The following is a 25,566-nucleotide window of genomic DNA, read 5'->3' on the forward strand; positions in this document are numbered from 1 at the left end:
GAATGGCAAATATGCTCATATAAAGTTGCTCAACATCCTTAGTCATTAGGGAAATACATATTAATGCCACAATGAGGCATCTGTACACACATGTATCAGAATGGCTAAAATGAAAAAGACAGCACCAAGTGTTGGTGATGATGTAGAACAACTGGAACTGATACACTGCTATGGAGATATAAAATGGTACAACCTCTTTGCAAAAGTTTGACAGTTTCTTAAAAAGTTAAACATACTCTTATAATATAACCCAGCCATTCTGCTCATAAGTATTTACCTAAGAAAAATGAAATGCATGTTCATACAAAGACTTGTACATTAATGTTCATAGCAACTTTATGTGTAATAGCCAAAAATTAGAAAGAACCCAGGGTCCATCAACACATGAATGGATAAACAAATTATGGTGTATCCTTAAAACGGAATACCAGTCGGCAATAAAAAGGAATGAACTATTGATACACGTAATAACATGGATGAAGTGCAAAATCTTTATGCTGAGTGAAAGAAGCTGGACAATAATGAGTACATAGTGTGTAATTCCATTTACGCTAATTATACCTTAGTAAAAGTTTTGGGGGAAAATAAAACAATATATTCAGAGTCGACCTTTTTACCCTTTTTTATTTTTTCCATCTGATTTCATCCACCATCATCTCTCCCCTGGATTACTGCAATAGCCTCTTAACTGATCCCCCTGCTTTTTTTTAACCCTCACCCCCTTCCAATCTATTCTCAGTAGAACAAAGGGAGTGTCCCATTAAAGTTGTTAGATGATGTCACTCCAGCTCAAAACCCTCTAGTGGCTCCCTCTCCCTCTTAGAATAAAAGACAGAGGTCCTTTATGTCCTACTCAAGCCTTGTCACCTCTCTCATCTGATCTACTATTTACTCCACACATGGGTCTCCTTACTAGTTCTTGAAAATTGCAGCCATACTCTCTCCTTTGGGCCTCTGCATTGATCTCTCTATCTAGACCACTCTCACCTCTTTTGGATGTCACATTCTCAATTGGGCCTACTTTGATCCCCCTCTTTTAAGTTGCAATATTCCCAGTGCCTCTTGCTCTAGTTTACTTTTTACTTTTTTCCATACCACTTTTTTTTTAAATTTTTATTGTTATTCAATTACAGTTGTATGCCTTTTCCATAGCACTTTTAACATACTCTATAATTTATATTTTGAGGGTTTTCTTATCTTCTCCCACCAGAATATGAGCTACACACGGGCCTGAATCTTTGTCGGTTTTGTTTACTGGTGTATCCCAAGTACATAGAACAATGCCTGGCACATAGTAGGCTCTCAAGAAATATTTCTAAAATGAGTACTTATAGCATATAAATCTTTAAGATACATTGAGAAATTAGACTAGAACCAAAGTGGGGGGATAAAAAGAATGGCAAGTGTTTTTAAATATACATAAGGAATAGTTGAGGCAACTGGAGACATTATCACAGAGAAGAATGGATTTAGTGGAAACATGATCCCCCTCTTAACTACTGAAGGGGTATTATATGCAATAGGTAGTATGTTTGTTCTGTGATGCCCCAGAAGATAGAGCTAGCCCAAACAAGCCAGATATGGGCCCAGGCTGAGTAAGAACTTTTTCACTTTCTTTAACTTGTAATGGGCTGCCATAAAATAATGATCCCCTATTGGACAAGGTCAAAAAGAATGACCATCCATCCGGGATTGAAGAGGATCCCCCATGGGGAAATGTTTGAATTAGATGGCCTTGAAGTTTGTTCTAGGTACTGTGATTTGTTTTACGTCCATTTATTCTTAGCAACTCAGAATGCCAATCAGTTGTGAATTTTTCAAATGCTCATTTTACCTGACAAGATCATGTCAAAGGTAACTTCATACCTTAATCATCACATGATTAATTAATTAGCCATATGTCTGAAAATTACATGACCTGCTATTGCAGCCCTTTATTATTGCTGAAAATAAAATACTATTTTTCTATTAGTTTTGACCTTCTTATGCCTCATTTGAGAATGTTTATCAGTATCATGGAATAAACCCTCCAGCCTACCAAAATTCAATCTAAGTTTCACATTTAAGAATTTGGACTTTATCATTTGTTATAGGCTAAGCTTCTTCACTTTTAAAACAGTTATGAGTATTTATTGTCTTTCTGCTTTTATAGGAGAGAGATCGTTATGCCTACAAGATTCATCTTCCAGAAACAGTAGAGCAGCTGAGGAAATTCAATGCAAGGAGGAAACTAAAGGTAAATTAAAGAAATCATCAAAAAGCCAGACAGATACAGTTGATGATAATGTTTTTATTCTGTTTCAGGGCCCATGAATATATCCTAGTTTTGACCATTGTTTTTCTTATAACTAAATTCTTGCTTCAAAAAATTACCACCGTTTCAATAAGATTTTGGTTTTTTTAATCATATAAGGTAATATGTAAGTATGAATCTAAACAATGTTATAATAAATGGAAGATTAATCATATATTAAATTTGTATTATTTTTAAAATTTATAGCAGAGATAAAATTACTTTAAAAACAGCAATTTACTATTATTAACCATGATTGTTTTCTCAAATATTTTGATCAAAAACATGTGGGGTTAGTCCTGGCCACTTGATTGGAGCATCATCCCGTATGTCAAAAAAGTTGTGGGTTCAGTTCCAGTCAGGACACATACCTAGGTTTCAGGCTCAATCCCCAGTCAGGGTACATACAGGAGTCAACCAATCACTTTTTCTCTTTCTCTCTCTCTCTCTCCGCCACTCTCTCTCTGTCATCAATAAACATATCCTTAAGTGAGGATTAAAAAGAGAGAATTTAGTTCAATGGAAACAACACTGAATTAGAATTGGAACTAGAATTGAACAGCCATCACAATGCAGTAAAAATCCCCACTATCTTGGTCTACTAGAAAATACTTTGATTACTTTTCCCACTTTTTTAAATTCTTCTTAGGTACCTTTCTACTTTTACTGCTCTCTTTATCCTCCACCCAACCAAAAAACAATTTTTGGTAATTGCAGCCTTATATGGGGAAGCCCACTTGACTTTAAAGGGTTTTTTAAAAGACCCAACATAAAATAATGGAGTCTTTTCAGCACTGAGCAAAAGTTATATGGGACAGCATTTCCCCCTCCCCCCAACAGGGGAAACAGTTATATTATGGTCTTAAAACTAACATATAGTTGAATTGTTTTTGATTACTGTAAAAAAAAATTAACTCTGTCTTCTAAACAGTTGATTGAGTAGTAGTCCTTAGTCATGTGACTCCTTGCCAACTCTAAAACTTTTCTTTGAAAGTATTTTCAGATCTGTCATAAGTTGCAATAATATTATTATCAAGCCATGAAATATCTAAATGATTATATACAACTCTAGATTTATGAGAACATTTATATGAATTTTAGGGAAACTATGCATGCCACTACATTATCCTATGGAGCTGAACTAACTGTCCAACATGATAGCTACAAGCCACATGTAGTGATTTAAATTTAAATTAATTAAAATTAAATAAAATTAGCCCTGTCCAGTGTGGCTCAGTTGGTTTGGGTGTCATCCTGTACACTGAAAGATTATGGGTTCAGTTCCTGGTCAAGACACTTACCTGGGTTACAGGTTCGATCCCTGGTCCAGGCGCTTGTGGGACGCAGCCAGTCAATGTTTGTCTCTCACATTGATGTCTCACTCTCTCTTTCTCTCTCTTCCTTTATCTCTAAAAGCAATGGAGGGGTGTCCTTCAGTGAGGATTGAAAAAAAATAAATAAAATTAAAAGGTCAGACTTGCAGCCAAGATGGAGGTGTAGGTAGATATGCTTCGCCTCCTTGCACAACCAAAAGAAGGATGACAACCAATTTAAAAACAAAAAACAACCAGAACTGTCAAAAAATTGAACTGTATGGAAGTCCAACAACCAAGGAGTTAAAAAAGAAACATTCATCCAGACTGTTAGAAGGGGCAGAGACAGGAAGCCAGGGCAAAGAGGACACTCGGCAAGGCAGTAGCTGGCGGAAATAGAGGTCCCACATTCACATGCAGATAAAAACTGGAAGGAACAACTGGGGAGTGAGACAGACTGCATAACCCAGGGTTTCAGTGCCTGGAAAATAAATCTCAGAACCTCTGGCTGTATACACCTCTATAGGTTGAGGCAGTGGAAGAAACTGCTAGTCTCTCAGGAGAGTCCATTGGAGGGGCCCACAGCATCCTAGAACATACACAAGCCCGCTCGCCCAAGAATCAGCACCAGGGCAGCACCTGGAAGGACGCCATTCACTTGTGGGGAGCGGGGAAAGTGACTGAAAGCAGGGCGAGAGCCAAGCAAGTGGCATTTTTCCCTCTCTGACCCCTCCCCCACATACAGCACCAAACCGTGCAAAGTGGGCTGCCCCACCCTGGCAAATACCTAAGACTGCACCCCTTACAACATAACAGGTGTGCCAAGACCAAGAAATATGGCTCAAGTAAAAGAACAGACCAAAATTCCAGAAAAAGAACTGAGCAATGAGGAGATAGCCAACCTATCAGATGCAGAGTTGAAAATATTGGTAATCACAATGCTCAGAGAAATGATTGAGTGTGGCTGCAAAATAAAGGAAGAAGTGAAGGCTATACAAAATGAAATAAAGGAAAATGTACAGGGAACCAACGGTGAAGGGAAGGAAACTGGGACTTAAACCAATGATTTGGTACAAAAGGAAGAAATAAACATCTAACCAGAACACAATGAAGAAACAAGAATTTTAAAAAATGAGGAGAGGCTTATGAACCTCTGGGACAATTTAAGTACCCCAACATCTGAATCATAGGGGTGCCAGAAGGAGAAGAACAAGAGCAAGTAATTGAAAAAATAATTAAAGAAAACTTCCCCAGTCTGGGGAAGGAAATAGACATAAAAGTCCGGGAAGCTCAGAGAGTCCCAAAGAAGTTGGACACAAAGAGGAACACACTAAGACACATCATAATTAAAATGCCAAAGATTAAAGATAAAGAGAGACTCTTAAAAGCAATAAGAAAAGAAGAGAGTTACCTACAAAGCAGTTCCCATAAGACTATCAGCTGATCTCTCAAAAGAAACCTTTCAGGCAAGAAGGGGCTGGTGAGAAGTATTCAAAGTCGTGAAAAGGAAGGATCTACATCCAAGATAACTCTATCCAGCAAAGCTATCATTTAGAATAGAAGGGCAGATAAAGTGCTTCCCAGATACGGTGAAGTTAAAAGGAGTTCATCATCACCAAGCCTTTATTACATAAAATGTTAAAGGGACGTATCTAAGAAAAAGAAGATCAAAACTATGAACAGTAAAATGACAACAAACTGACAACCATCAACAAATGAACTAAAAAACAAAAACAAAAACTATGCAGACAACCAGAACAGGAACAGAATCAGAGAAATGGAAGGTTATTCAGCCAGGAGGGGGAAGGGGAAGAATGGAGGAAAAGGTACAGGGAATAAGAAGCATAAATAGTAGGTACAAAATAGACAGGGGCAGGTTAAGAATAGTATAGGAAATGGAGAAGCCAAAGAACTTATATGTATCACCCATGAACATGAACTAAGGTGGGGGAGAATGCTGTAGGGAATGGGGGTACCAGGCAGAGGCAAGTAAAGGTGAGAAAAAATGGGACAACTGTAATAGCATAATCAAATACTTAAAATTAAAAGGTCAGTTCCTCAGTCACACTAGCACATTTCAAGTGATCAATAACCGTATGTGGCTAGTGGCTACTGTATTGGACAGTGTAAATACAGGGCATTTCCATCATTGCAAAAAGTTCTCTTGGACAGCACTGCTGTGGAGCAAGGGAACTTTTCTCATGTCATTGTTGTGGATGGTTATTCCCACTTGAGGCTTTCTGCCAGTTGTTTTTGCAGCAGAGGTTCAAACTGGCTTCTATCGCTTTGTTTTACAAGTCCATAGCAAAAATAATTATTAAGATGCCAAAACAAGTTTCCCAAGACTTTTCATTTGTTTGCCTTGATATACACCTGAATCAGTATAGCCTACCAAAGGAAAAAAATCGTATTATCCAAAGTGAATTTTGGTCAGCTGTTTTTGAAGTTAGTTCTCCTCCCCCCTCCAAGAAAGGTCAATTATGCTACTTTCTCAAATCTTCCTTAAAGTCTTCTTAACTCTAATGCCTCTTTGACCTGTGTGACATTACTCTGGGGTTGAACCGTTCATTGCCCAAGTATAGGCCTTTTACCATAGGGCTCAGATTTGCCCCAGTCGCAAGAAACGTGCTGTATTGCTTCTGCCGCTACAAAATCAGACTTGGGCCTAAACTAGCCAAAGTGGTGACTAAGATTTACTTGGACAGGGCCAAGCTGTCACAGCAGAAAGGGGTCATGTGAATTTACCACATCCCTTTCCAGTAATATTTAAAGTTTCATGACCCACCAACAACCTGGAATTAGGGACATCAGCAGAGTTATGAGTTTTTCAGCTTCTGCTACAGCTGTATTCTTTTGAGTGATTCAGCCACTCTGCTTATAGCATGCTACACCTACCCTCCTCAAGGAAGTAATTCTCCTTATTCTGCCTTTTCTGCAAGTTTCTAGAATAGAGATTGCAATTTCCCTGGCTTCCAGAGCCCACCACACAAGTTATTTTCAGAAATGAACAGCTATGTACCATCCTTCCACCCAGGCACCGTTTTTAAGCTTTGTGAATGGTGGGCAACAAGGGAATTTTTATGGCTCCCTTTGAAAGGATTAAAAGGGAACTTCACAGAAAGCAGTAGAAAATTACTTTTGTTCTTAGAGGTAGGAAATTTTTATTGTTGGTGGCAAGAAGAAAGAGAAGGAATATAGCATTATGGGAAAGAGTGGGCTCTGGAGCTACATTGCCTTAAGTGAATCCTGGCTCCGACACTTAGAATCTGTAAACTTGAGCAAGTTATTTAAATTCTCCGTGCCTCAACTTCCTTATCTATAAAATGGGGATAATGATAATAGCTAACTTGTAGGGATGTTGTAAGGTTTTAATGAGTTAATACATTATAGCAGTTAGAATAGTACTTACTAGTCACAAGTGCTCCATAGATATTATTTGCTATTAATGTTGTTATTGTTTTATTAGGATTTTCATGTTAATACTTTTGATTTGGTACTTTATATATAACTGTAATCCCTCAATGGACACTCCATACCATTTTTCACTGACAGTAACATTTTAAGGTTTTTAAAGGTTTTTTATGTATATAGAACACAAAAAATTTCATTGGATAATCCCTATTTTTATATTTATTCCAGAGTAATTACACTTAGACATTTCTGATCATTTCGATCATATTCCTTCACAGTATCTAGAAAAAGAGGATCTTATACTTGTGATATATTATCATATTCACTTCTCTTCCATTACTTTCCTCTAGCATCATATCCTCTGTGTGATATATATTCTTTAGAGCAGTGGCTCTTCGAGTGTGATTCCCCTGATCAGCAGCATCACTGTCACCTGGGCACTTAATAAAAATACAAATACTCAATCTCTAGTACAATTAAGCAAGAAAACAAAATAGAAGGCATCCAGATTGGAAAGAAAATAAAATTGTCTTTGTTTTAGATGACATGGTCCTGTATGTAGAAAATCCTAAGGAATCTTTAAAGAACTATTAGAAATAACAAGTTTAGCAAGGTCACAGGATACAAAATCAGTATATAAATTTGAATTGTGTTTCTGTATATGAGCAATGAATAGTCTCCGAATGAAATTAAGGAACAATTCTATTCACCATAACATCAAAAAGAATGAAATTCTTAAGAATAAATGTAACACCCTGGCTGTGGAGGCTCAGTTGGTTGGAGTGTCTTCCCATAAACCAAAAGGTTGCAGGTTCAATTCTTGGTCAGGGAACATGCCTGGGTTGCGGGTTTGATCCCTGGTCTAGGCGCATACGATCCCCAGTCCAGGGCATACTGTAGGCAAGTGATCAACGTTTCTCTCTTGCATCAATGTTTCTTTCTCTCCCTTCCTCTCTCTCTAAAAGCAAAGATAAAAAAATAAAATATCCTCAGGTGTGGATTTAAAAAAAGAACAAATTTAACAAAAGAAGTGTCTTATAAACTAGCATTGCTAAGAGAAATTAAAGAAGATATAAATAAATGGAGAAATACTTAATGTTTGTGGATTTAAAGACTCAATATTGTTAAGATGACAGTTCTTCCCAAATTGATCTATAGAGTCAACAAAATCTCTCTCAAAGTTTTAGCAGAAATTGACAAACAGATCCTGAAATTTATATGAAAATGCAAAGGACCTAGAATAGTCAAAACAGTCTGTAAAAAAGAACAAAGTCGGGAGACTCATACTTTCCTATTTCAACATTTACTATAGTTATCAGGACACTGTGGCACTGTTACAGTATAAAATTAGACATTCAGATCATGGGACAGAATTAAGAGTTCAAGGATAAACCCTTATATTTATGGTCAGTAGATTTTTAATATAAGTGCCAAGGCAATTCATTGGGGAAGGAATAATCTTTTCAACAAATGGTACTGGGGCAATTGTATAGCCACATGTAATAGAAGACGTAAAAGGCCATATATTGGATAACTCCACTTATTTACAGTATCTATAATAAGTATTTATATCTGTAAATCCATAGAGAGAGAAAGCAAATTGATGGTTTCCTGGTACTAGGTAGTGACTGCTTAATGGATATAGGGATTGGAGGGGCAGGGGATAGGATGTTTTGGAACTAGACAGAAATGGTGGTCGTACATTGTGAATCTACTAAATACCACTGAATTGTACACTTTGACATGGTTACTTTTATGTCATGTGAATTTCACATAACCCACTTTTTTATACCATGTGACAAAATATTCTTAAATACTGGCTTTCCCTTTGGCACACTTGAGGGATGTGAGATACTACATACCCATAGAAACAGTGGCTCACTGCACCACTCAACTCATTTGAGAGACGGCCACCTCCTCCCTCAGCCCCAGGCATGCAGGTTGGAGGGGTGTGTGTTTATTGGAAAAGCTCTATGGGTGATTCTGATATGTTCACCTTATTGAGAGCTATTACTCTAAAGCACAAGCTGTAATGGTTCTACAAAAATCCAAAAATCCATGATATATATGTATATATCACAATTTAATGAACCAGCAGTTAGACATAGAGATTGCTTCCAGTTTTCCATGGCCATAAATACTATTGCATTGGCTGTTTTCATTAATAGATCTTTGTGTAGCCCTAGCTGGTGTAGCTCACTGGATTCAACAGAGGCCTGCAAACCAAAGGGTCACCGGTTCGATTCCCAGTCAGGGTACATGCCCGGGTAGCAGGCCAGGTCTCCAATTGGGGGTGCATGGGAGGCAACCACACATTGGTGTTTCTCTCCCTCTCTTTTTCCTTCCTTTCCCATCTCTCTAAAAATAAATAAATAAAATCTTTTAATAAATAAATAAATAAATCTTTGTATAGCTCTGATTATATTTTTAGGGTAAATGCTCTACTGCTGGAATTGTTGCCATCAAAGTGTGTACATGTATTTAAGATTTTTGATCTCTATAAATAACTTGCCCTGCAAAGGCTTATACCCAAACAGGTATCATTGCTAGTGGGTTTATTGTTTTTGCTATTGAACCTTTTTCTCATTAAGAAAGTTTTGTGACATTGGCAGGAAAATCTCAGACATTCCACGCAGCAACATCCTCACAGACATGTCCCCTAAAGCAAGGGACATAAAGGAAAGAATAAACAAATGGGACCTCATCAAAATAAAAAGCTTCTGCAAGGCTAAAGAAAATAGCACCAAATTACAAAGAGAACCAACAGTATGGGAAAACATATTTGCCAATGATACCTCAGACAAGGGCCTGATCTCCAAAATATATAAAGAACTCACACAACTGCACTCCAGGAAGACAAACAACCCAATTAAAAAATGGGCAAAGGACTTGAACAGACACTTCTCCAAGGAAGACATACAGAGGGCCCAGAGACATATGAAAAGATGCTCAGCATCACTAGCCATCAGAGAGACGCAAATTAAAACCACAATGAGGTACCATCTCACACCAGTCAGAGTGGCCAACATAAACAAATCCACAAACAAATGTTGGAGAGGATGTGGAGAAAAGGGAACCCTAGTGCACTGTTGGTGGGAATGCAGACTGGTGAGGCCACTGTGGAAAACAGTATGGAATTTCCTCAGAAAACTAAAAATGGAACTGCCTTTTGACCCAGCAATTCCGCTGCTGGGATTATACCCTAAGAACCCTGAAACACCAATCCAAAAGAGCCTGTGCACCCCAATGTTCATAGCAGCACAAATTACAATAGCCAAGTACTGGAAGCAACCTAAGTGCCCATCAGCAAACGAGTGGATCCAAAAACTATGGTATATTTACACAATGGAATTCTACGCAGCAGAGAGAAAGAAGGAGCTTATACCCTTTGCAAGAGCATGGATGAAACTGGAGAGCATTATGCTAAGTGAAATAAGCCAGGCGGTGAGAGACAAATACCATATGATCTCACCTTTAACTGGAACATAATCAACAAAAGAAAAAAGCAAACAAAATACCACCAGAGACATTGAGGGGGGGAACTGTCTAGCAGTGGCCAGGGGGGAGTGAGGTGGGGACAGTGGGAAGAGGGGATTGCAGGAACTATTATAAAGGACACATGGACAAAATCGGGGGGGATGGTGGGGGTGGGGGAGGGAGGTGGGTTCAGCTGGGGTGGGGGGAGGGAAGGGGAGAAAAGGCATACAACTGTAATTGAATAACAATAAAAAATAAATTAAAAAAAAAAGAAAGAAAGTTTTGTGAAACTCTTCCATGCCAGAATATAAAACACTACTCATTTTACTTTGCTGAAATTTCTTTTTTTTTTTAATTTTTATTGTTATTCAGTTACAGTTGTATGCCTTTTCTCCCTATCCCTCCACCCCACCCCACCCCAGCCAAACCCCCCTCCCTCCCCCACCTCCATCCTCCCCCTTGATTTTACTTTGCTGAAATTTCAAGACAGTTACTCATTATTGCTTATAATAGTGTCGATGCTCTACAATCAAAAATTGTTCCTTTCCATATTTGTACTTTCGTTTTGGCATTTAACCTGTACAACAGACTACAGGAGACAACAAATCCCTAATGAGAGAATTATTTGGATAAGTAGAAAGTATAATATCATTTTCAGACTATGTCTCAAACTAGATTTTTAAAAAGTTTATGGAACCCTGCATGTGATTTGAATTATTATCATATACTTGTTTTTATTCTCCTTTATTTCACTATTTTACTTTACATCTGTGAATGATGATGGAAAATTTCTTTTCTCCATTTTGGTTACCACACATTTCATATGTTGGTTTTGGAGTTTTGGTTTTTGCCCTTTTATGTAATGCTAAGCTCTAGAATTTCAATAGTTCAATTTTTTAAATCCTACAGGGGTGTCCAACCTTTTGGGCCACACTGGAAGAAGAATGATTGTCTTGGGCTACACCTTAAATACACAAACACTAATGAAAACTGATGAGCAAAAAGAAGGTTTTAAGTAAATTTATGATTTTGTGTTGGGCCATATTCATAGCCATCCTGGGCCACATGCAGCCCAGAGGCCGTGGGTTGGACACCCCTGCTTACTTCCTTTAATAAACTACATAGGCCTGAGCATGGGAGTAGATATGATGAGGATCCTATTTTCTCAAACTGTATATTAGGACCCATGGGACAGACTGCGATCTAGGCCATGTAGGAAATCTATGCTGTGTGTTTCTCTTAAGGAGGCACACCTGCACTCTAACCCTGGCTGTCACCTACTTGAAGGAGTTGCTGAGCAAGGGGCGAGGGGTGGTGGAAAGGTGGGAAAGGGGACTAGCAGGTGTCTGAGTGTCTGAACTTGTCTACCTAGGAAAACGGTTCAGGAAGGAATCTGTTCTAGAAATTATCCCCTTTGCTTCATGAATCATCTCTATATTTAGAAAGCAAATTTCCCTACAGTGAAGTATGTGAAAGAAATTCTGTATAAGAAGCAGCAAGATTCTGTATTTGGGTAAGTTTATTGCAGTCAGTTCAGGACATGGTGAGTTGAGTCCATGTGATTCAATCTAGGGGATAAAATTATTTATTCCTTGTATATACAGAAAGTGAGGGAGAATTCTGATAACTGTCTCAGATAACTGTCTTTTTGTATTGATTTTGCAAATTGCACAAGTATAGCCTGCATGCATCTCTGACTTACCAATTGGTCCAGGGCTACTGAACTTTGCAGAAGTAAAAACAATTTGTTTAGCAGTGCTGGTTTCCAATACTTTATAGAGCTGCACTATCCAATGCAGTAGCCACTAGACGTATGTAGGTTCTTAAATCTTAATTTTAATTTATTAATATTAAATAAAATCCTGAATTTGATTTCTCAGTTGCAGTAGCCACATTTCAAGTGCCCAATACCACATGTGGCTGATGGCTACTGTATTGCACAGCCCAGATATAGAACTTTTCTATCTTTGCACGAAGTCTTATTGCCCAGCACTTCTATCTTGAGTCTTGACACCTATGTAGCACCTATGTAGCACCTATGTAGCGCCTTTTGAGAGGTCTACCAGCAAGCTCTAGTAGCTGCCTTTTAGCATTCTTCCCCTTTCTATTAATCCAACAAGAACTAACTTAAGGATTTATCAAGGACTTTTGTGCATGAAAGCCAGCATTTACATACAGCCCTCTCCTGTAGTGAGGGCTTGTGCAGAGGCAGTCGGTTAGCATAGCATTTGTGGGTGCCAGCTACTCAGAAGTAAATCTAGTATATAAAATGCACCTTTGATTCTAAAAACTGAAAAGTATTCTAGTATGAGGAGTTTCATAAATAATTAAAGTGATCTTGATCCTCCTATATTGCTTTTACTAAGCAATTCTATTAATTTGTGATTCTGAAATGTAGAGTTACTACTTCTTAAGTTAGGCAATGTGGCTTTTAAACGTTATGTAAATCAAATTGCCAAGTACTGGAAGCAACCTAAGTGCCCATCAGCAAATGAGTGGATCCAAAGACTATGGTACATTTACACAATGGAATTCTGTGCAGCAGAGAGAAAGAAGGAGCTTATACCCTTTGCAACAGCATGGATGGAACTGGAGAGCATTATGCTAAGTGAAATAAGCCAGGCGAGGGACAAATACCATATGATCTCACCTTTAACTGGAACATAATCAACAAAAGAAAAAAGCAAACAAAATATAACCAGAGACATTGAAGTTAAGAACAATCTAACAATAGCCAGAGGGGAGTGGGGAGGGGACAGTGGGAAGAGGGGTTTTCAGGAACTACTATAAAGGACACATGGAAAAAATCAAGGGGGAAGGTGGAGGCGGGGCAGGGAGGTGGGTTTGGCTGGGATGGGATGGATGGATGGGGAGAAAATGCAGACAACTGTAATTGAATAACAATAAATTTTTTTAAATTAAAAACTCTAAAAAAATTTATGTAAATCAAAAGACCATCTTTATAAAGTACTTTGCACAGATCAAAAGGGTTCTTAAGATATCGATGCCATACAATTGCTCTTAAATATAGTCATATCCACTACGGTTATGAGTCTCATTTTTTTAATTTTCTTCAGAGGAGATAGCATAGCCTTCTTTAGTCATATATCCCTATTTAATGTTATAAAATTCCAGGTTTTAGACATGTGTTTAGCATATGTTTGAGTGTCATATGTATACAGGCTATGCCGACTATACTGAATGATAACTTTGGCTAAGACTATAAGGAGAGAGATTGGAGGTTCTGTTTTAATCAGTGATCTTGCCTCATCATTTAGGACCTAACTCTTAAATGTAATCAACCGAAATCCTTTAACATTTCTACCTTGGAAAGATTTTCCAGCCTTTTTGTTATCTTTGTTCAGAGGGCCTCAATTCTGTCTATTCTTGATTCTATCGCAAAGATGCCGTCAACCTTAACAAGTTGCTAAGCCTCTGTGAACCTCAGTTTCCTCATCTGCAAAATGAGGCTCTTAGAATGAGTCATCAATAAGGTTGATTCTCAAACTCTAATAAAATTCTGTAAATCCATAAAGTGTTTCAAAACCATATTTGCAGTTTTACTAATAGCTTTGTGTTGAAAATTTGAACCACAAGTGCAGTCACTAAGTTGAGACAAGTAAATAAACAAAACCACTAGTCATAAGACCGACAAATTAAGAACTTGCTACTATTATTTCAAAAGAATTTACCTTACACTATTTTACCTTACCTTATACTATTTCTTTATAGTATAAGTACTTCTAGATCTTTGACTTCAGTGGTAGCTAAACACGCCATGAAACATAAAACTAACATATTAAGAAACTCAATTGAACTTCATTAGGAAATGAAAATAAAGCATCTCTAAAATTTTAGTTTCAGGGTGTGGGAAACATGATTTGATTTATAAAAATTTCATCCCCAACCAACCTTTAGGGAACATAGATAATATGTAAAGTAAAATAAGCTTCTATTGTAGAAAAAAGAACTCAGCGCTTTCATCATGGTAGCTGACCATAGAATTCTGCACAAGAACCTCTCTTGCATTAACCCTACCCTTTGGAACATCTAAAAGTTGCCTGGAATGGTATCAGCAAGATCACTTTTCTGTTTGTTTGGGTTTCTTTTTTCTTCCCTTTCTGCAGTCTGTCTCTTTTTCAATTTCTGTTTGTGGAAAGAAACCCTAACATGATTCCTCCCCCCCAAGAAAAGAGTCTTGCAGAAATGTATTACTATTAGTGTTTTCATATATGTATTTAATGCCTACACACATAAGATTTATCTTTCTTTTCAGAAAAAAATCTAAGAGTTTAATATTTAAAATTTAGACTTAAGACAGCTTAAGTGAATTGATACTTAGGTTACCTAAATGAGCCTTTCTTGCCTAGACCAGCAAAAGGTTGTGCTCATGTTCTGGCTACAGATTAGTAGGGTTAGTAATGATTTACATTTGCAAAATGCTTTACAATTTGCAAACACTTTCATATACATTATGACTTTTAACAGTCCTATAAGGTAAGTTATGCCAGTTTTAATATCCTCACTTTACAAGGGAGAAAACCTAAAGAAGTTAAATGATTGACTCAAGTAGCCTCATGTGGCCAGAAAGTGCAGAACCAAGGAACACACCTGCAGTATTTAACACTTTTATAAAATATCCCTTATAGTTTTTCTTGTTACTGAAACAATAATTCCCAGCCATTTTCTACCCAACTGTCCTAAGGGATGTCATGCACTCAACATGACAGTGATTCTCAACTAGGAATCAGGAGAGGCTATGTGTGACTTAAAAGAGTCACATGTAGTTGATTCTTCTGTGTGGCCCGATTGAGAAATACTATACAAGAATAATACATAGTCATTGTTAACAATGAAAGGAAAGGGGAAAAAAGAAAAATGACTCATATTCCTACTTCCCATAGATAATTACTACTAATAACATTTTGGTATATGTTCAGTCTCTTATATTTATATTAACCTGGTTTTTTTCCAAAACTGAGATCATACAATAGATTGTTTTAAAAGCTTTTTTATCTAATTCATCACAAGCATCTTTCCATTTCATTAGACATTCTTCTGAAGTAGCATTTTATAGAGACTGCAGAATATTCCAGTTGTGGTGCATGTTTGAGTTCAAGATGTAAATGGTATATACTTTTGCAATCACCAACAGTTTTATTCCGGTATTTGCATATGTGATCAATTTGAAGGAATCAAAAGTTATTTAAAAGCTACCCCTTTTCACCCTGGCCAGGTGGCTCAGCTGGTTGGAGCATCGTTCTGTACACCAAAAGTTTGTGGGTTCAATTTCTGGTCAGGGCACATACCTAGGTTGTGGGTTCCATCCCTGATTAGGGTGCATACATAAAGCAACCAGTCTGTTTCTCTCTCAGATTGATGTTTCTGTCTCTCTCTCTCCCGCTCCCCCTCCCCTCTCCGTTCCTCCCTTCCTCTCTCTCTAAAATCAATGAATATATCCTTGGATGAGGATTAGAAAAGCAAAGCTACCCCTTTTCTAGCTGTCATCTCCTGTATATTTTACTTTCTGAATAATCCTTAAATAACCGTTTGTTGATTAACTTTTTATATTTATGTATTTGTTTTAATAGATTTTTTATCTCTTTGCTTTAGGGTGCAGTACTAGCAGCTGTGTCAAGTCACAAATTCAACTCATTCTACGGGGATCCTCCTGAAGAGTTGCCAGATTTCTCGGAAGACCCTACCTCCTCAGGTAATTGGATCATTCATCCATTCACCAGGGTGAATCATTTGGTGTCTACATCTTTTCTCTTCCATTCTGAATAAACTTTTTTCTGTGAATGCAGTCAGATCCTCCAAGGGATTCTAAGGAAGTTTGTCAGCAACCAAATCCCATCCACCTGTGTCTGATTCCTTTTAATTTTAATACCAGAGTTGCTCTCCCCTACTGCTCCAAAAGCATCATTTCACTTTTTTCTTTTTACCTCAGAAATAATTCTTCCCTTTCCCCCACTCCAGACCCAACATCGCAGTTCATCCAAACATTGTAGTTGATCTTTTTGGATCTTTCTGATTACCTTCTACCTCAGGAAAAAGTTCCGATGTAAGATTTTCCCCAGGTCAGCCATAGCAGATCAGACTTTGGGACAGCACTGCCTTTATTTACATCTTTAAATGTAAAGTTGTCTTGTGAGTTATCTCTTGAAACAATTTACAGGTTCTTCTCTTTTTATAAAGTCTGTAACTTGGAGAAGAACATAGAAGAAGAGTTGCCAATTTCAATGAGATGTATATAAGTATTCCTGAAAGAAACCCACCAATGTTCACAAAATTGTATTATAAAATGCTCAGATTTTGATCTTATGAGTGAGGTATTCTCAAGTATTATTTACTAAAACTCCAGAGGATCCATATATATGTATATGTCAGTGCACATGTGTATTATAGTTTTTTAATTTTATTTATGTTTCTTTATTAATTCCTGCATCATATGCCCTCTGCCCTCAGCTTTTCTTCTTTCATTAAAGTCCCTTGGTATTTGCCATGTGGTTGACTTTGCACTGCTGATTTGATTTTTGTACTCTTAAAGCGGCTCATTCAATATTCACATATTATCATTGGAATGAAGGCCTAGGGCCCTTCCTGAAACATGAGTTGTTTGTCCTTCACAAGTAGCAATATAGAAAGAATGGATGTGCTAATGCTTCTTTCCTATTCAAACTAAGAGCTTTGGTTAGTATTCGTGCCTCTTCCTTCCTCTGTTTATATATGTATGCGCACATATATGCTTACATGCTTATACCTTGTACAAAATAACAGGATCAAGTTTCCCATTCCAGCAGCTATACACAGGTAGGGAAAAAGTAGGTTTACAGCTGTGAGTACACAAAACACAGAGTTTATTCTTGTATTATTATTTATTAATTATTATATTATTTTCCATGCAAACAACTCTAAACCTACTTTTTCCCCACCCTGTAGTTCCTCATTTTGACTTTTACCAATTGGGATGTGAACCTTCCTCTTTTGAGTGAAGGTGATTTCCAAAACATTCAGAAATGGGAATCTTAGAGAAGAGACTCCGAGGAGAAGGCCTTGCTGTTTTTCTCTGGTTCAACTTGGTAATTGCCCAGAGCCCTTACACGCAAAAGGCAAGGCCCTAGTTGCGTTTATACGTATGTTCCCCAATGCTCCCTATTGTTTCCTGTCAGTCCTTTTGTTCCTGTCACCTGTAGCTTTCTGTTGTTGTTCCCTAGCTCACAACCTCTTTCTTTGCTCCTCACACTCAGATTACAGTTGACCCTGTCTCCCGGGAGTAGATCCAGTAATGGTTTTATGATATACTGTGACTATGTGACATAGTCACACACTTGGGATATATTCAGAGATTTTAGATCCAAATCTCTAATACCATTTTCATCTTTAGAAATGGGCTTACACAGCACTATGGTCTTTGTAATAACCTCACAGACCTGACCGTTAATGTTTCCCCTTAGTATGTACCTCTGCCTAATAAGAGTATAATGAGCTCTTCTTTCCTTTGTGAGAAAAGTTGGGGTTTTTTGTGCATTTTGGTACAGTCTCTAGGTAATGTGGTTGAAATAGTTTCTGATTACAGTATTTGCTTTTTAAACAAAAATAGAAATTTGTTACATTGTCTAGCAGTTAGTCTGCAAGCCCTAGCTTGAATTAGTTGTTCACAATTTTGCATTTCTTCTTCCTTTTCCTGAAGTCACACCCTATTTCTTTTTTTGTCTTTTTTTTCTTAATTTCTGGACCTTAATGATCTTGTAAGCAGTCTATATCTTCATTTGATGTGCTAAATGTCTATCTCTAAAGTATTTTTAAATAGCACTGTCCAGATGCTGCAAATAAAAGATAGAAGAATTACTATGCAGTATTTTTGTATGATCACTTACCCTAAATGAAGAGGAAATTTTTATATTCTTAGAAGTCAAAGACAGGGCCAACCACACTGGCCTGGAGCTTCTAGCCCAGCCGAGAGGACAGTGGTCCTGGCAGCACCTGATCTATGATTTCAATAAAAGATAATTTGCTTTGCAAAAAAAAAAAAAGTCAAAGACAAAGAAGAAATTTGAAAAAATTCTAATGTTTTCTTAACTTTCCCATAACTATCAGAAATATGTTTCTAAAATTAATTTTTAAAACCAGGTCGTTTAAAGGGAGGCATTACACTATTTTATCAGCATTATTTATCATAACTATCTGCCAGCAAGTTTTCTTTTCTGCAAGCAATGGTTGTATGCTTGGTTAACAAAAAGCTATCTTGGATTCACGTAAGAGCTTTATACTTACATAAAGTAACTCACCTATGTTTTTTCATCTCTTTTATTTTTTAATATCTTCACTAATTTTCAAACCTAAATTCATCTCTGTTTAATTCTAATTCTTAAATTCTGTATCATTTATTTTAAGTTCCCAATGTTATCCTTTCCACTGTCTTTCTGTTTAAATGTTCAGGAGCTTGTTTTACAGTACAAAACACAGAGCAGCTAAAAGTTCTTCCAAGCTCATGGCAGAAAGAGGAAAATGATCATAGAGCATGTGTGTGTAGGGTGGAGGTGAAGGGCAGGGAAGGAGGGGTTTGAGAGAGAGAATTGTGAGTGTAAGGTCACCAACTGCCCTTCCTTGAGATGATTGTTTTTCACCTTTACACGATGCCTTTTCTGTTCTTTCTATGAAATGATAATAAATGATAGGTAATTAGATTTTTTAATGACCTTGTTTGACAAAATTAAAAGCTGATAATCCTATTTTGCCCCCCCAAAAAAATCTATTTAAAACCACAATTTAAAAACATTTAAAAGGAAACAGCTTCCCAATTTGTCATCTAAACAAGAATCTAACATGTTTAGGTATGTTGTTTACATTGTAAAACAATTTTTATACAAGAAATTCTTTCTATTTTGATTATCAGAATTTGTTAATACATTCACTAGAACGTGTTTAGTTTAATCTTATGGTAAGCAGTATATTGTTGCTTCGTTACTTAATAATCCAAAGTGCAAATGTTCCGTTCTCATATTTTACATCAAAGAAGTCAAAATCAGCACCCAGTATTTTGATAACTGGAAGCCTAAACAGTCCCAGTGAATGTGCTTATGGAACACAGGGGATCACTTTGGACTCAGCTGGGGGACCATGCTTCTTGTGGCTCATCTACTGGGCCCAACTGTGCTTGATAACCTGCTTGCTCTAAAATCGTACTGTTTGTTGTTTGTCCATATGCTGCCTTCCTCCTAGGACTTCTAGCAGCAGAAAGTAGGTATCCCTTTGTTTTCCTCTAAGGTTTATCTTTTATGCAAAAGTATTTGGCTTTGCATGGTTCATAATCAGCTTGACTTTTTCCTTGGCTGTTTGTGTGTAGATATTTAATTGTGAATTTTAACACTGCCTGATCATAAAATAAAAACTTGGGTATATTGATTTCCTGAGGCATTGTTGTACAAATACTAACTTCTCACTTCTTTCATAAGAGGAAAAAGCAGTGTTAAAATTTTAATTGCACTTACTCTTTCACATCTGAATTTCAAGCACAATACATTAATTCTGGAAGAAGGGTAACATTTTATTTTATAGTTTGCTTTCAAGAAAACTCAGGGTAAGTGAATTTTCCTTTCACAATTACATAATCTATAAGTGGTTTTTATTACTTTTTGTTACTGACTCTATTTTCAATTTATTAATATGGCACTATGAAATAAAATACTGAATTTATGTCTGTTCATGTCTCTTAACTTTTACCATCAGAAAAAACATATATGAAGAATAATATAACAGCTAGATTTTAATTACAAAGGGATGTAACTTGAGAATGGAGAATATTAAAGTAAAAGGCACGTAAGAAATTGCACGTGTGCGTACACACACACACAAATGAGTACAAATAAAACTTAGGCAAACTGAGTAAGATAGGTGGATTGTGTCAATGTCAGTATCCTGGTTGTGGTATTATTATACTGTAGTTTTGTAAAATGTTACCAATGGGGAAACTGAGCAGAGTATACAAGGGATCTCTATTATTTCTTAAAACCGCATATGAATTTATTATCATCTCAATAATAATTTAAATTAAAACAAAAGAATAAACCTTTACCTTAATGTTGTACTTACTGAAAGGAAAGTATATAAGAGACAAAGGTAAATTAGAAAATCTGGAAGCTAATAATCGAATTCATGGTCACATTTTGTTACATTAGTTGTAGCTCCAATTGCAGTTGATTTAATACAGTCACGCACCACTTAATGGAGATACATTCTGAGAAACGTGCCATAAAGCAGTTTCTTCACTATGCAAACATCACAGAGTGCAGTTACACAAACCTAGGTGGTCTAGCCTACTACTGTTAATTGTATGTGGTACACTGTTATATGACTAGCAGCACATGCCACCATTGTATATGTGGTCCATCGTTGACCGAAACGTTGTTAATTGGTACATGACTGTATAAAAATTTCACAGTGTGTTTGTTATCTGTTGCTATGTAATGAATAACAGCAAAGCAGCATTTATCACCTTATGGTTTCTATGGATCAGGAATCCAGGCATGGTTTAGCTAAGTGCCTCTGGCTCATGATCTCTCATGAGATTGCAGTCAAACTATTGTCCAGAGCTGCAATCTCATGTGAAGGGCCAACTGTAAGGGGAAATCCTCTTCCAAGCTCACTCACAAGGTTGTCGACAGGCTTCAGTTCCTCACTGGCTATTGGGCCCCTCCATAGGGCTGCTCGCAGCATGGAAGCTTGCTTCCTTCAGCGTGAATGATTAGAGAAGGAGGACAAAAGTGAGAAAGAGAGAGAAAGACAGAAGCCACAGTCTTTAAAACATATTCTTAGAATTTACATCCTATCACTTCTGCCTTATTCTGTTCATTAAAAATGAGTTAATAAGTCCAGCCCACACTCCAGGGATGAAATTGCTCATGCAAGAGAATGAATACCAAGAAGCAGGGATCTTGAGGACCATCTTAGAGGCTGCCTACCACATACAAGCTAATGGCTTTTGAAATGTAACATTCTTCTCATTTGTACCTGCTTTTGTTTCTCCAGATTTAGCACCCATCTCCTTTTAAAAAATCAGCAGATCTATTGTCATTTGGGAATGAAGGCATCTTGGAGATATCAAGTAGTGCTTTTCTTAGTTGTAAAGCTTTATATCAATAGGCAGTTAACAACCAGGAGAATGTTATTTAAAATACTTTGACAGTGAAACTCATAGACACAAACAGTATGGTGGTTACCAGAAGGAAGGGGGGTGGGGTAGTAAAGGGTAAAGGGGATCAAATATACGGTGATGGAAGATGATTTGACTTTGGGTGGTGGGCACACAATGCAATATACAGATCATGTATCATAGAAATCTACACTTGAAACCTATATGACCTTATTAGCCAATGTCACCCCAATAAATTTAATTAAAAAAAATAAATAACCATATCAAAACCAAAAAACTTTTTTAATAAAATACTTTAACAAATTTGCACCCAGTGATGTTGCTATTTAGAAACATAGACTATTCTAACAAGCATAATGCCATTAGAATTTTAGTATCTATACTCCAAAAGAACACATTTACAGTTTGCTTCTTTTAACCAATAAATTTTAAGCCATCTCTACTAAATTCTGTACATAAAGAATCTAAACAATTTGTCACTATGTGTGAGTTCTCATAATTTGAATTGGATATAGCACAGAGCTGAAATCCAAACTGTAATTTCCATTATGAGACTCGCTGTTTCTTATAACTTACTTGATAACCAGAATTTGCTCTTATAGTGAGAATAAAAGGTATTGTCAGAGGGTTAGGAGGGAGAAATTGGCTGCAAAGGACAAGAGGGAATTTTTTTTTTTTTGGAGTGATGAAAGTATACACATAAATTGGGGGATTTTAACTTAATTATACACTAGTAAGCAGATTTTTCAAAAATAAAAATATTTCCCTACAGGGCAGGGCTATTATGGAATCATATAAGGTAATGAGTATAAAAGCACTTTGGAAATTATGAACTATCATACAAATACAAGTATTAAAATAATTTTCTTTTTAATTTTTATTGATTGTATTGGGGTGACATTGGTTAATAAAATTACATAGGTTTCAGGTGTATAATTCCACAGTATATCACCTGTATACTGTATTGTGTGTTCACCACCCCAAGGCAAGTCTCCTTCCATCACCATTTACCTCCCCCTTTACCCACTTCTACCTCCCCTACCCCCTCTCCCTCCGGTAATCATCATAGTGTTGTCTGTGTCTGTGAGTTTTTAAAATTAACTGTTTTCTGTGATTTTGTTATAATACTTATTTTCAAGTCTTCAGAATTTGCTCAGAAAGATTAATTTTAATTGAAATTGTTTTGTTGTATCTTTTTGTACAACACACTCTGCAAGTGCAGCCTGGAATACAGATGTGGATAGGATACCTACCGTCCTGCCATTTGTTAGAGGGGTGAACTCATGTTCTATTTATTGATTAATTTTTTCCAAGGTAGTTACAAGTTTATACAGAGGTCTGATGTAAAAACATCCTTTTCAGTTTTTAAGAAAAGTGAATATTGTTTTCAGATTTGACAGTTATTGATCAACAAAATAAATACTTGGTAGCAGCTTAAGAGTCTGCATGTGTTTGTTGTATTATTACTACTGCCTCAGTTTTAAACAAATAACAGTAGAAAAGCCCCCAAAATGTGTTTCTGTACATTTATGTCTTATAATGAATTGAAAAATTATGGGAGTTTTAGATGGGCTTGGTATTCAACTACAAATATCAGTTATATACATCTGTCAGACTAAAAATGTATATGTGGTTCTGCTGGTTATACCCAAAGAAAGAAATAACAGAACTACAAGAGGTGTCCATGGAAGGTGTTAAAATGACCAAAAGTGACTAAAGATTTTGAGGTTAGACTAAAAATAGCGTTTATTCAATTTGAAACAACAATGGAGAAGTGGAATACAAATGAATTTTCCTACCTAATTACAAAAACTTAAAATTAGGGGTATTTTTCAGAGTTTGAAATAGGCAACTTGAATACAGCTATAGAAATGCTTCCTCTCATGATTGAAAATTCACAAAGTTTCACATTTGGGTACAAGACAAGACTAAAATCAGTTCAGAAAAGGAAGCAGATTTAAGGTGGTTAAATAGATTTGTTGACCTAATGGGTCTTGTCTACTGGAAACAGGCTAACAGATGCCTTTATGCTTTCCAGCTAAGCATCCACTGGGCCCCTAAAAGCAGATTAGACTCTAGGTGGAGGTGTTGAATTCCTCCTGCTCACCCAACTCCTCTCTGAGGCTTCCCCCCCAGCAGCCTATTTCTGTGCCCATTTGCTTCAGGGTATAATATGGGGTGACTACTTTACACAGTAGCCTGAGAGTTCCTTTCTTGAGGCCAGGAATTACACCTGTTTTCTCTGAAGCTCCTGCCTAGCATCTAGCAAAAAGCAGGAACAGCTCAAGAAAGGTTTGGGTTATTGTCTGACCCAATATGGTTCAAGTTCTTCTTTAACCTCCCTATCCACAAACCACACATAGTTTTGTGTTGAAGGTTTCCCCAACTTTCCTGGTGGGGCCAATTAGTGTAGTAGCTCAGGTAGGGCACAGACTTAGGAGCAAGACAAACCAGAGCTGAGTCCTTGCTCCACTACTTCTACCTGTGACCTTCCTTGGCCTCTCTGAACCTCAGTTCCCTATCTAGAGAGGTTGGGTAATATATCTACCTTACTGCATTTTCTTGAGGATATGCCTGGCACTTAATAAATACTCAAGAATTGGGAGCTGCTGTTATGATGTTTCTTTAGTACTACATTAATTCAGTGGATACCTTGTGTGTGTTATAAAATGAATCAGAGATAGACCTGCCTTAAGGACCTCACAGCACAGAAGAGTGAACAAGTGCACACGTAGGGTAACCCATGCTGTGTGTTGGTGGGACAAGAATTGCACAGAGCTTTGGCACTTCACAGCCAAAATTGCTTCCCAGAAATTATACTTACCGGCTTAGTATTCACTAGATACTATTTTAATCTTATAGTATTAATAAACTTCCACCTAGATTATGTATCAGCATAAGCAATGCTGGAAAAAATAAAAATTAGATAATATTTCACTGAAATAACTAAGTAAAAATAATAATTAGGTTTCCATGTGGATAATCACTTGATTTATGGCTTAAGCCTTAAATGCTTAACATAATTAAATAGTACTGCAAAAAATGGAAAGGAAACTGGAACTCAAATCAATGGTGTGGACCAGAGGAAGAAAGTAACATCCAACCAGAAAAGAAAGAAGAAACAAGAATTCAAAAATATAAGGAGAGGCTTAGGAACCTCCAGGACATCTTGAAACATTCAAACATCCGAATTATAGGGGTGCCAGGAGGAGAAGGGGAAGAACAAAAAATTGAAAACTTATTTGAACAAATAATCAAGGAGAACTTCTCTAATCTGGCAAAGGAAATAGACTTCCGGGAAGTCCAGGAAGCTCAGAGAGTCCCAAAGAAGCTGTACCCAAGGAGAAACACACCAAGGCACATCATAATTACATTACCCAAGATTAAAGAGAAGGAGAGAATCTTAGAAGCAGCAAGAGAAAAGAACACAGTTACCTACAAAGGAGTTCCCATACGACTGTCAGCTGATTTCTCTAAAGAGACCTTACAGGCAAGAAGGGGCTGGAAAGAAGTATTCCAAGTCATGAAAGGCAAGGACCTACATCCAAGATTACTCTATCCAGCAAAGCTTTCATTTAGAATGGAAGGGCAGATAAAGTGCTTCTCAGATAAGGTCAAAGTAAAGGAGTTCATCATCACCAAGCCCTTATTATATGAAATGTTAAAGGGATTTATCTAAGAAAAAAAGATTAAAAATATGAACAGTAAAATGACAGCAAACTCACAGTTATTAACAACCACACCTAAAACAAAAACAAAAGCAAACTAAGCAAACAACTAGAACAGGAACAGAACCACAGAAATGGAGATCACATGGAGGGTTATCAACAGGGGAGTAGGAGGGGGAGAGAGGGGGAAAAGGTATAGAGAATAAGTAGCATAAATGGTAGGTAGAAAATAGGGAGAGGGTAAGAATA

General features: G+C 37.0%; 1 protein-coding gene across 10 annotated transcripts in view; it reads left to right on the forward strand.

The window, feature by feature from the left end:
* Window positions 1-25,566, forward strand: part of CASK (calcium/calmodulin dependent serine protein kinase) — a 439,221-nt gene that overhangs the window by 309,652 nt on the left and 104,003 nt on the right. For 7 of the 10 annotated variants that reach the window (XM_053917273.2, XM_045187586.3, XM_053917276.2 and 4 more), the window contains exons 9-11: window positions 2,153-2,236; window positions 16,108-16,207; window positions 19,720-19,737. In XM_053917273.2, the coding sequence (XP_053773248.1) occupies window positions 2,153-2,236; window positions 16,108-16,207; window positions 19,720-19,737 (202 nt within the window). The remainder of the gene's footprint in view (window positions 1-2,152; window positions 2,237-16,107; window positions 16,208-19,719; window positions 19,738-25,566) is intronic. The other 3 variants (XM_053917274.2, XM_053917281.2, XM_053917279.2) reach the window with 1 other exon arrangement.

This window comes from Desmodus rotundus, chromosome X (genome assembly GCF_022682495.2).
Source record: "Desmodus rotundus isolate HL8 chromosome X, HLdesRot8A.1, whole genome shotgun sequence".
Classification (NCBI taxonomy): Eukaryota; Metazoa; Chordata; class Mammalia; order Chiroptera; family Phyllostomidae; genus Desmodus; species Desmodus rotundus.